This window comes from Dioscorea cayenensis, chromosome 2 (assembly GCF_009730915.1).
Source record: "Dioscorea cayenensis subsp. rotundata cultivar TDr96_F1 chromosome 2, TDr96_F1_v2_PseudoChromosome.rev07_lg8_w22 25.fasta, whole genome shotgun sequence".
In the NCBI taxonomy this organism is placed as follows: Eukaryota; Viridiplantae; Streptophyta; class Magnoliopsida; order Dioscoreales; family Dioscoreaceae; genus Dioscorea; species Dioscorea cayenensis.
Window position 1 is genome coordinate 23,750,294 of NC_052472.1, and position 12,654 is coordinate 23,762,947.

The following is a 12,654-nucleotide window of genomic DNA, read 5'->3' on the forward strand; positions in this document are numbered from 1 at the left end:
AGCTTAGAGCATATATGCTTGCCAAGATAGCTCCCTACTAAGATAGAAATGATGGTCATTTGGTCCTCTGTAAGTTGAAGTATATAATCACTGAGCTTACTCACGTATTCATAAAATTTTAAAAAAAATTATTTATTTTATTATAGTTTTTACAATATGGACAAATCATCCGTCAACATATACATTTTTTTAGTACCAAGTCTAAACTATATATTGGGAGAGCTCTCAATTTATGGCATAAGAGTCAAGTGTTTTAGGCTCGAGCTCCGCATTATAGTTAAGTGTTTTATGGTTCGAGCAAAAAATTTTAATAAGAAAATAAATAAACTTATTTGGAAGAAATCATATCAAATATTTGTTTTATATATAATTCTAATTAATTTAAATAGTATTTTCGATAATATTTGAGAAAAACTAGATTAATATAAGGATAGAAATCAGACATCTATAGCATAAAAAGGAAAAATAAATGTCTATTATTCGACTAGATTTTAATAGGGGAAATTTATTGTATGAAAGCGGTAATTGTTACATGTTACTAAAAATTGTATAGGGGAAATTCATTGTATAATGTAATTAATTTTACATATAAGTGGCCAATGTATAGCAAACAAGATATGCATATAAAAGTAAAATGACTTATATTCCTATTACATTCAGTTGGTTAAATGCAACCACGTACTTCTTTAGTGAATTATAAATTATAATGAGTCCTAATTTTATTAAATTTATATTTAATATTAATTTTTTTATGCAATCACCATTTTTTTACAGTAGAAAAATTAATATTGCATTTCCTTCTTTGCTTATGAGAATTGGATATATACAAGACTATGATAGGTGATAAATAATTCATAACCATTTCCTAAATGAAATTGTCACCAAACAAAACCATCTAACAAATTATTGCACAAGAACATGATCAATATATTCAACATGGAAATTAAAAGATAAAAAATCACAATAAACCAAAAAAAAAAAATTTTGTTTCCTTTATTCATATAGATTAACGTATCATGTTTTTTTTTTTTTTAAAAAAAACACCACCTTTTCTCTCAAACAAACAAGGAACTGAAGACTTCCTATTGAAACCCTAATTAAACAAAGCTAACAGTGATAGCACTCTTCACAACATGCTTGCCAGAAACCCATCTAAGTTGTCCTTCTGAAACTGATCCAATTCTGTCACTAGTATCACCAGCGGTGAAGTATACATCATACACCACCGTCTGATTAATCTCCGAAAACTCGATCTTTTCCGGATATACATCAACCTTCACCCCCTCCGGTGCATCAACTTGCACCGTATACACAGCATTGTTTTCTCCAACGTTCTTCACAGTCCTTGTGACCGTCTTTTGTGATTCAGAGGCCACACTCACTGTAAATGTAGGGTAGTTCAATTCCTCGGCTGTGATCGCCTTCCGGCTTAAGCACTCGATGTAACGGCGTGCCACAGCAGAGACTTGTCGATCACTGTAGCCTAATCCACAAAGATAAGATATGTAATCATCGATGTCGATATCATAAACAAGACCTGGATCATTAGCTTTTGATGGATTGACATGGCCGGCACCCGTGGCGAAATAATTAGTACTATTGCCAGTCTCATCGGAGATCGGTTTACCATCCCGTCGTAATTCATCGGCTGTCGTCATGATTGCTGACTTGATCATAGCCGGAGACCAATCAGGGTGTGATGCCTTAAGCAAGGCAGCAACTCCGGCAAGATGAGGTGCGGCCATCGATGTGCCGGAGAGCATGTTGAAGGTTGGCATTGCGCCGCAGTCGGCGGGGGATGGCCATGCTGCGAGGATGTTCAATCCGGGCCCAACTATATCCGGCTTCATCACACCATTGTTGATAACACTAGGTCCCCGGCCGGAGAAGGAAGCGATGCTCGGTGACACCGGAGTTCCATACACTGTCCCCTTGAATAAAATTCCCGCAGTGGCCACTGGAGAAGCTTTCATGTACTTTTTGATCCTCAAAGCATCACCATAGCTAATCTGAGCTGCCGGAAGTACATGAGCTCTAGCTTTCACAGTGAGCATTTGTTTTCCTTGGTTCATGAGAATCATCGCTATGCCGCCGGCGTTCTTAACGACCATACCTTTTTCGATGCTATTGTTAACACCACCGCCAGTCTCACACAAAACTATCTTACCCCGGACATTAATTCCGTCGAGGGAGCCATCGGAGCATGTTTTTGCTCTTACAACTCCTTTCTCTCCAGGGAAGATAAGAGGAAGCATTGTGAAAGGGAAGTTATCTGGTTGGTAAGCAGACTCACCGTTGATTTCTTCTCCGTTGCCGAGCTTTATAGTCACTCTAATACTTCTATCCATGGTGCTTGCCCCAACTGTTAGCATCCATGGAGCATTATTCTCGACGGAACTCTCCTTCGGTCCCATGTTCCCTGCCGATGAGCTAACGAAAAGCCCTTTTTCGACAGCAGCGAGAGCGCCAATTGCCATGTGATCATCGTAGAAAGGATCCGGCCTGCCGCCAATTGATATAGAGAGCACATCAACTCCATCACTGATAGCTTGATCAATGGCGGCAAGTATATCACTACCATGGCAATGCTTGTAGCAGACCTTGTAGATAGCAAGGTGAGCTTTCGGCGCAATGCCGGAGGCATTGCCCTTTGCTTGACCAAGGACAGAAGCATTGGCAACAAAGTTTCCGGCGGCGATGCTTGCGGTATGCATTCCATGGCCATTGTCATCCACCGGAGAATTTCTACATCCACGGAGAAACCCTCTTGCTCCAACAAGCTTATTGTTGCATACTGGTATATCAAAGTCACAAATTCCCTTCCACTTCGCCGGTGGCAAAGGCATGTCTTCTCCAGTGAAAGACTGGTGGTTCGGCATCACGCCTGTGTCTAAAACTCCGATGATTACACCTTTGCCATAGTTAGACTCCTTCCAAAAACAGTGATCTTGTTGTAACCCTAGGAAATCAGGTGAGTGAGTTGTGTGTAGGTTGTATTCTTGATCTTTTTGTGCATGAACAAAGCCTTTCATTTTCATCATTGTCTTCACTTCGGCTTCGGTTAATCTTGCGGCGAAGCCATTAATGGCGTGCATGTATGAGTATAACATAAGTTGCTCACCGGAAGAGGACAATGGTTGAAGAAATGATCTATAATATCTATCAAGAATAAAGAATATGAACTAAGTTAATGTAGAAAAATAATGACATGCATACAAAATAACATCTTAATATATCTAATAAAACCTTTCTCGAGCTTCCCGGGCGAGAAATTTAGTGGCATTAGCTGTTTCGACATGAATAATGTAGGTGTTTCGATCACCACTAGTATCGGAGCAATGGATTATCGACGAGAGTAATTGGCTATTAATAGGTATAATGAATAGAGTGGAGAAGAAGAAAAGGAGGAGAAGACTACTATGGTTAATCACCATTGGAGGATGAGGAAGAAGGAAAAAATTAGGGTTAGGGTTAGGGTTTGTGGTGCAGAGAAGGTGATAGAAGTATGGCTATATATATATACGTGCATGGGAGTGCATGAGTGCATTGGAGATGCTTGCAAGGGCCATACATGCGTAACTCGTGGCAACAAAGGTTCTATAATTTTTGAGGAGGTTGTTATTGGGTGTTGATGCCAAACAAGAGTGAGACTTGTGTTAGACTTGTAATTATTTATATATTTCATCAATTTGGATTTCGAAGGAGATTTATAATCACAAAATTAATTCTAGCTCTTTTGATTGTGTTTTTATAGAATGATTGAGATGGTAATAATGGAACATTATTATGTAGCTAGCTTAAGGACAATTTTTTTTTCAAGATTTGATTGATCCAATTTAATCTTTCATATGTGATTTTTTTTTTTTCAAAAATAACTACATTAAGAATACTATGAGCGAAAAGTAAAAAAGTCAATTATTTTTAAAAGTCCACTGGTAATTTTGTCAAAAATAAGTAAATCACAAATGTATTACATATTAAAAACTATAAATAATAAATGACAAGATTTTTTTACTTAATAAATTGGTTTATCTATCTTTAAAAAAAAAAGAAAAAATAAAAAGCCAAATCACTAGAGGTGATTAAATGTGACCAAGATATTTATATTTTTATTTTTATATGGTCAACAAGAATGAGAAGAAAATCGAAAAAATCATTATAAAACTTTGTTTATTAGTACAACAAAGAATTGTTGTGAAAATATTGCGAGACAAATTCCAAAAAAAAAAAAACGAAGAAAAAATATATAACTTGCAAAAAATCAAAGGATCAAGCACCACATTATTTCATCCAATCATTCAAACACTTGAAAAACATTGAGCTTGAGCATCTAAATAAACAATGAAGGGGCAATCTCACAATATATATGATTTTTTGAGAATCCAATGGAGTTGAGCTTGGAATGCCAATTCTCAGTACAGATTTTTTTATTCCGGACTTTTTCAAACGTTAAGATTTCACTTGTTAACAGGAGTTCTAGTAACTAATCTAAGTTTGAATAAATATGATATAAAAACAAAAGCTTTAAATAAAGGAACAAGTTTAATTTTCATTCAAATGGCATCTAAGGCCGCTGTCATTAAAAAAATGGTAGAAGGATTTAACAGAGAAGACATCACCGCTATCCTAGTACCAAACCTTTAGGTTTGGCCGGCCCCTTGCTCAGCAAACTAGGGAAATGTATATGCAGATCAATGAGTTTGTCACGGATAAGCGAGACCGGCAATGACCAAAAATCATACACAGTGTAGTTGATATTTGGGTAGGTGACAAACACCTTGGCCCAAGTATCTTTGGGTGCAATTAATTAATAGCTACAAAAGAAGGCAACTATGGATCTCATGCTTAAAAAAGGATTTCTTTTTGCGCGGGGGTGCAAATTGAATAAGCCCAAACAGCCCAATTTGGAGGTAGTTGAAGGTGACATGGCAACCAACACTAAGTAGCTGTAATTAGCTGTGATGTAGTTGGTTTTACATGTAAAAATGCTATTTGGTTCACTGTAAAATGAGTTTTATATATAAAATATTTTACAGTTTGTTGAACTTTTGCAGCATTTCAACTTACAGTAAATTTTGCTCTAAGTTGAAATGCAGTAATATAAGTGGTATCCACTTACCATCATATTCATATCATATTTAATTATAAAAACAATTTACTTAATTAAATATTTTTAAATTTAATTATGAAAATATATTTATGTAAAAATATTTTAATAATTAAATTTAAAAATATTTAATAAAGTAATATTTATATAATTAAATATTTTTACTACAAAAATATTTTTTAATTGAAAATATTATATTTTTTAAAAAATTAATTATTAAAAATTCTTTAAGTAATATAATTATATAAATATTATATTTTTATATTTTAATATTTATATAATTAAATAATTTTATCATAAAATATTTTGATAATTGAAAATATTATAAAAATAATTAATAGAGTAAGTGTTTTTAAATTTTAATTATAAATTTTTACAAATAATAAAATTAAAGAAATATTAAAATATTTTTAATTTAATAAATAATTTATTAAATTAATTAATTATTTATTTGTACTTAAATTAATTTTTATAAAAAAATATTAAATAATTATTAATAATAATAATAGATAATTAGCGTAAAAGTTATATCAAATAAATAAATAAACAAATAAATGCAGTATTTTCAATTATAACTGTAATTCACTTACAACAACCAAAGAATCCCTTAAATGTAGCTGAGATTTCCGCTACTATTTTCCTAATTAGTGGGCCTTTATTGAAGTCATGAAGGCTCATGATGTGCCAACCCCCTACTCTCGAGACTTGCAGACCTGCTATTAGGCCACAAGCCAACTAAACAAAACTTTAAAAAAAAATTATAATTTTAAAAATATTTATAATTAAAAATATATATATAATTTCAAAAAATTAATGAAACTTTGATAGAAAAATATCATTGAAATAATTGTAAATTATTAGAGGGATTTGTATTGCAATAGCATGAAAAAATTTGTAATTTAGTTATAAATTAATTATAAATTATTGGAGGGATCGTATTTTAGACCACAAAGGTATTTACAATTTAGTTCTAAATTAGTTATGATTTAGTAAAGAATGTAAATTATATATAATATGTAGTACAATATCTTATATATACAATTTTATTATGGTGTTTTTTCAGTAATGCATAAAGCATAAATATTTTTTTTTTTGTCATTTTAACTACATTTCACTCAAATTTATCATTTGATTTTGTTGAGAGAAATATTGTTTAATTATATTATTTTTCTATTAATATTAATATCAAATCTGTATTCACTCACTTTATTCAACAATAAAAAAATAATTAAAGTGACTGCATCATCAATGATTTCATTATATAGTTAGGAGAGTTAATAAATAATTTTTTAAAATGTAAATTAAGTTTATTGTTTTCAAATATTATTATCAAAATCAAAGGTTCATGATCATGGGTACCCTATCATGAATATAATATATTTTTTATAATTTTAAATTGTATATAAATATATAATATGTATTATAAATTAATAAAAATATGAAAAATAATAATATAAAATTTCAACAATAAATATTAATTTAATATATTAAATAAAATACAGAAAAATATGTCATGATAATCTAATACAATTTAAAATACAAATTCAAGCAAAACAGATCATTTGAAAATAAAAACAAATTTTATTCATAAACCCTCAAGGATGACTTATTTTGACATGACTGGTTAACCAGTTTAACTGGGTACTTGAGTCATTCGGGTTAATTTTTTGTGCCGGGTTTTCATATGACCTAACCCAATAATATAAACAGATTTGGTATAATCAGGTCGAATTGGGTTTCAAACTATTGATTTCATTATCTAAGATGTTAATCTCTACTGTGCATGACATGGGATAACACTAGTTTTCTTATATATATAATTTATGTATAGAAAGAAAATATACTTTAATATATTAATAATATACCATGAGATAAATTAATTTTTTAAAAATATTTATAATATATTATAAAAAATAAATTAACCTCTCTATATTTTTAAAAAGTCACTTTACAAATATATTAATATCTAAAATTGAATTATCATTGAAATATACATGAATTAATTTCAATATATATTATTAGATAAGATAATCCATGATATCCATCATATTTCAAAATTTTAATTTAAAAAGATAATCTCTCTTTTAAATTGAATCAATATTGAATAATATATTTTAAAAAATTAATTTTAAAAATATATCAATTATAAATTAGCATAAGTTAATTTTAATATTTTTTATAAGATATAAGATAATTTATACACATATTTTGAAAAGTTACTATAAGGGGCTGTTTGGTTGTTTGTAAGTGAAATTACATATAAGTAAAGTTACAGTGTAAGTGAAAATACTGTATTTTAACTTACATCATAGTTGTTTGGTTTGTTGTAATTTGAAATGCTGTATTTGTTTTATGTTTGTTTGGTTTGATATAAGTTGAAGGGTATAGTTACTATGTAAGTGAAGTGATAAGATTATCCTTATCACATGTTGTTAACACTAGTTATTTAATATTATTTATAATTTTTTTTAATTATATACTAGGATTCAATTTTATTTTTTAAAATTATTAATTACTTTAACTCTCATTAATTAATTTAGGGTTAATAACTATTTTTGTAATCATTTTATTACACATACTACAAAATTTGATTAAATAAACATATAATATGGTAGATTAAATAAACATTAATTCATGGATATCTTGAGCTTAGAAAAAATCAGCAAGCAATTTATTTAGAATTCTCTTTATTTTCCACTATTTCCAATCAGTTAAAAGTCCAAGAACATCCTTAATGAATGCAAGTAATATCAAGAAAACAAACAAATTGCTCAAGATCACAACAACAAGAAATCAGTTAAACAATGAATTACACTCAATAGTAGAACACATCTCTCATTCTACATCAAAAGCAACATCATCTGATGAAAATACATAAGGATTGCATTTCAACTAAACAACAACCAACCCATGTCTCTGCATCAGTACCACAACCCTTCTTGCAGAACACTCTCCTTGCCAAAATCCAATAAAAAACCAAAAACTTTAAATTTTAGTCAAAAATCTCTCATAAATCACAACAGCTCTGAGATAAGAGAAGAGGCTTCAAATGGAGAGAGAAGGCGATGGAGAAGAATAAGAGCCTGAGAGGAAGGGGCTGCGGATCTGGAGCTTAGGGCTTGGGAGAAGAAGCGGATGGAGTTGAAGTTTGGTGAGAGGAAGCCGGAGAAGATGGGATCAGAGGCGAAGGAGTCGGCGGCGGTGGCGTTGATGGAGATGATGGCGAGGTTGTGGGTGGTGGTGTTGTGGATGCTGTTAATGGAAAGTTGTTGGGAATAGTCGAATGGGTGATGGTAACCCTTTGTTTTGCTGCATTTTCACTTACAGCCAAGTTTTGCTGCATTTTCACTTACAGCCAAGTCAAAATACAGTAAAACACTATCATGATGTAATTACTTTTACATGTAACTGATGTTTTACAGCCAACCAAACACACTTTTACATGTAAAACAATTTACATCATAACCACTTACACCTACTTACATGCAACCAAATAACCCCTAAATATTATAATATTATTATAAAATTATATATGTTTTGGCGGGAGAAACTAACCTTTCTTTGCCCAAAAGTTACTATATATATATATATATATGGCGGGCACTGTTGTTGTTACTTTTGGGCCAAGGGAGCAAAACTAGCACCATGGGCTGAGCCCAAAAAATTATACGTTTGGGCCGGAAAGCCCATTAATGAAACCCAAAAGCCTTCAACCAACCTAAAACCCTAATTTCCATCGTCCAAAGCAGCTTCTCTTTCTCTCCATCGTGCGTGTTGGGGTTTTGCTCGAAGATCGATCGGGTAAACGAGGTGAGCGTTGCCATTCTATATTTTTTCTTGATGAAATTCATGTTTTCTCTTCGGAATTTTGGTTATTTATTCGAAGAGGTGGTGTTGTATGTTCGTAATGAATTGCCTTTGTGTTTTCCAAAACGGTTTTGTTTTTGTGATGAAATTCATCACATCTAGATGGAAAAAAATGGGATTTTGATGGATCTGATTTGTTTTATTCAAAGAATATAGCTGATTCTTTTATAAAGTTATCTTTTTGATCTGGATGTTTGCTTTTGTTTAGATATCAGGTTCTCAATAGTTGAAGGTTTTCTTTGTTGCAGGTTTAGCCCTTGAAGACCAAATAATGGTGAAGAAGAGCAAGAGTAAGCTTTATATTTTTCTAATGGATTTGATTGTTTTTGGTTGATTTGATTGTGTTTAATTTTTATATATTGTCAATTTAGAGAGTAAGAGTAAGAGAGTGTCACTGAAGAAGAAGTACAAGGTAATAAGAAAGGTAAAAGAGCACCACAGGAAGAAGGCAAAGGAAGCAAAGAAACTTGGGTTGAACAGGAAGCGCAAGGTTGAGAAGGATCCTGGCATCCCGAATGACTGGCCTTTCAAGGAACAGGAGCTTAAGGCACTTGAGGCTCGAAGAGCTCGTGCTTTAGAAGAGTTGGAACAGAAGAAAAGCTGCTAGGAAAGAAAGAGTACCTTTTTCTTACCCATCTTCTAAGTTTATTATAAATGACTAATTTGTTTTGACTTAGAATTACATAGAATTACAATGGAAGTATGACCTGAATAATTTTAATCATAATAGATGATGAATTATTTTTATTCAGTTCAATGATTAAATATGCCATTGCCGATTGACTGTCATTGTTCCACAGGCGCAGAAGAGAAAACTGGGGTTACTTGACAACAATGATCTTGGAAACTTGGCCTCCAGTGCTTCTGCCAAAGATGATGAGTTCTCAAATAGAAGTGCTGTTGAGGAAACCTTGGCTGCACATAAAAGTCATGGTATTAGTTTAGTTTTGTTCTCTAATTAGTTTGAATTGGAAGTTATCACTCTCCTTGTAGTTATTGTAAATAATATCGCTGAAATTTAATATAAGCAGTAGTTTGAGCAATGCCTTGAATTTCTCAGACCATTCTGAAAGAGCTTTCTACAAGGAGTTGGTCAAAGTTGTTGAAGCATCAGATGTAATTTTGGAGGTTCTTGATGCAAGAGATCCCCTTGGCACTCGGTGTGTTGATATGGAAAAAGATGATCTTAAAGTCAGATCCAAATAAGCGTCTTATTCTTCTTTTGAATAAGATAGGTATATCTTTTTTTATTAGCTTTGGTTAATGTTTTCAAGTTGACATTTGCCTAAAAATTTCAAGAAATAATTATGGCTTGCACGCACTGTAGCCTACCTACCTTTCACAAACATCAATATCTACTGAGAAGTGTAAAATGATTTCCTTTCCAAACAAATGCACCTCTTTGGTCCTTTACTTAAAAATGTTGCTTTTGATTCAGTCACAAACATTTCCCTTCTTTGTCATAGATCTTGTTCCTCGGGAGGCATTAGAAAAATGGCTCAACTATCTTCGTGAAGAGTTACCAACAGTTGCTTTTCAAGTGTAGCACTCAAGAGCAGAGGTCACACTTGGGGTGGAAATCTACCTCCAAGTCATCCAAAAAAAGTGATATGCTTCAAACAAGTGATTGCCTTGGAGCTGAAACTCTGATTAAATTGTTAAAGAATTATTCTCGAAGCCATGAGGTAAACCTGAACCATCTTATTAAACTCTTGTGATAATGTTATAATGGCATATTAACCATGAGCTGGAAATATTCTACATGCTTTGCCAATAGTGGTTCATGGCTGCATTTTGTTAACAATATGACTCTGTACATTCTGTGAGCTTTTATGTGATATGTTCATACTGAAGTTTTAATTAGATATAAATATTGTCAATTCATCATATTCTATTAAGTACTGTATTAAGTGTGAAATTTTTGTTCTCTTGAGACATTAGCTATATGGTATTCATCTATAAATCATCAATTTGCAAGGGGTGCCTTTTTGTTCAGTTTGTTCTTGTAGCATTATGATGCTCATCATTTAGTGTATGAATTTACTCTACAAAGTTCCTGAGCCTTGCTTGATTATATTTTGCAGCTCAAAGTATCGATTACTGTGGGCATAGTTGGGCTTCCAAATGTTGGTAAGAGTAGTCTGATTAACAGCTTGAAAAGGTCTCATGTGGTCAATGTTGGAGCTACTCCTGGGTTGACCAGATCAATGCAAGAAGTTCATTTAGATAAGAATGTGAAGCTTTTGGACTGCCCCGGAGTTGTAATGCTCAAGTCTAGTGATGATGATGCATCAGTTGCTCTTCGGAATTGTAAGAGAATCGAGAAGTTAGAAGACCCTGTTGGCCCAGGTAACTTCCATGAGTAATATTGTTCATATGTGCACAATTTAGTAAATTTGTATTGAAGTACTTCATTATTTTTTGTACAATCAACTCTCTGTAATTAGCAAGATGAATGAAAAGACAAATGTTGGTTTAGAGGTACTTTTATCTGTTTCATGATATTGATGCTTCATTTATTTGATGGGACCTTTTTATTTTTACAGTTAAGAAGATAATAGATCTTTGTCCTGCTGAAAGGTTGATGTCACTTTACAAGTTGCCGAGCTTTAGCTCTGTCGATGACTTCCTTTATAAGGTTGCTACTTTGAGGGGAAAGCTAAAAAAGGGCGGTATTGTGGATGTTGAGGCCGCTGCAAGAATTGTTCTTCATGACTGGAATGAGGGTTAGTTTGTTAATTTCCAGTATATGTAGTCAATTCTGTGACATGTCATTTGATTAGTATTATCTTATATTTGTAGGAAAAATTCCATATTACACATTGCCTCCGGTACGAAATCAGGTGGATAATGTTGAAGCAGTAATTGTTTCTGAGTTTGGAAAAGAATTTAATGTCGATGATGTTTACAAGACCGAATGTTCATTTATTGGAACCCTTCCATCTGTTGAAGAGTTTAATCATGTTGAAGTTCCTCCATCATCACCGCCAAATTTTGATGAACAGATGATGGATGAGGTTTGTTTCACCAAATTTGAATTTACTAATTTCTTATTTTAGAATGATAGAGATCACCCTAATTATTTGAATGCTTTTGTCATCTCAGGGTGCTGTGGAGCAAAATGAAGTGACTCAGAATGATGAGTCCATGGCAAGGGATTCAAAAGATCCTGAGGAAACAAAACAAAATACCTCTAACCGACAGAAATGACAAACTATACACTGCAGAAGGTATTCTCGATCCGCGCAAGCGAAGAGCAGAGAAGAAAAGGCGAAAAGCACAAAAGTTGAATTCTGCTAATGATATGGATGCAGACTATGATTTTAAGGTAGACTATCGAAAGCAAATTAATGAAGCTGATAATGAAGATAGTGATGAACAAGATGAAATCAACAATGCTGCCCCAATGGCCGGAGTGGAGCTCGAGGAGTAGAGAAACCAATACATGAAATGCACTAGAAAAACATAATTGAACACAATTATTTAATTTGTCAAAGTTCAACTTCCTTGGTTTTGGTTTTTTCTTGGTAGAGCACTTGTATCATCTTTTCATTGTTGTTTGATTTAAATCTTAAGACAAGAATGATCTTGCATTGTAGCAGCAACCTTGACATTGAAATGAAAATTCATAAGCATTCAGTTATGAGCAAAGAGATTTGTCATTGATCCTTTTAAGAGTT

The 12,654-nt window shown here is 32.5% G+C and overlaps 2 protein-coding genes across 2 annotated transcripts; one reads left to right on the forward strand and one right to left on the reverse strand.

The window, feature by feature from the left end:
• Positions 1-1,048: 1,048 nt before the first annotated feature.
• LOC120271315 (subtilisin-like protease 4) lies at positions 1,049-3,469 on the reverse strand. The gene is made up of 2 exons (XM_039278110.1): positions 3,247-3,469; positions 1,049-3,159 (listed from the first exon to the last, which is right to left on the reverse strand). The coding sequence occupies exons 1-2, from the start codon at positions 3,432-3,434 to the stop codon at positions 1,098-1,100; spliced, it is 2,250 nt and encodes a 749-aa protein (XP_039134044.1). The 5' UTR covers positions 3,435-3,469; the 3' UTR covers positions 1,049-1,097.
• Positions 3,470-8,848: 5,379 nt separating this feature from the next.
• On the forward strand, positions 8,849-12,625 carry LOC120277313 (guanine nucleotide-binding protein-like NSN1). Its single transcript, XM_039284106.1, is given in 14 exon segments — positions 8,849-8,917; positions 9,223-9,264; positions 9,346-9,575; positions 9,577-9,591; positions 9,775-9,907; positions 10,035-10,150; positions 10,152-10,209; positions 10,441-10,508; positions 10,510-10,659; positions 11,059-11,323; positions 11,521-11,700; positions 11,777-11,991; positions 12,080-12,178; positions 12,180-12,625. Coding segments are annotated over 13 exon segments (1,776 nt in total). The 5' UTR covers positions 8,849-8,917; positions 9,223-9,245; the 3' UTR covers positions 12,408-12,625.
• The last annotated feature ends 29 nt before the right edge of the window (positions 12,626-12,654 follow it).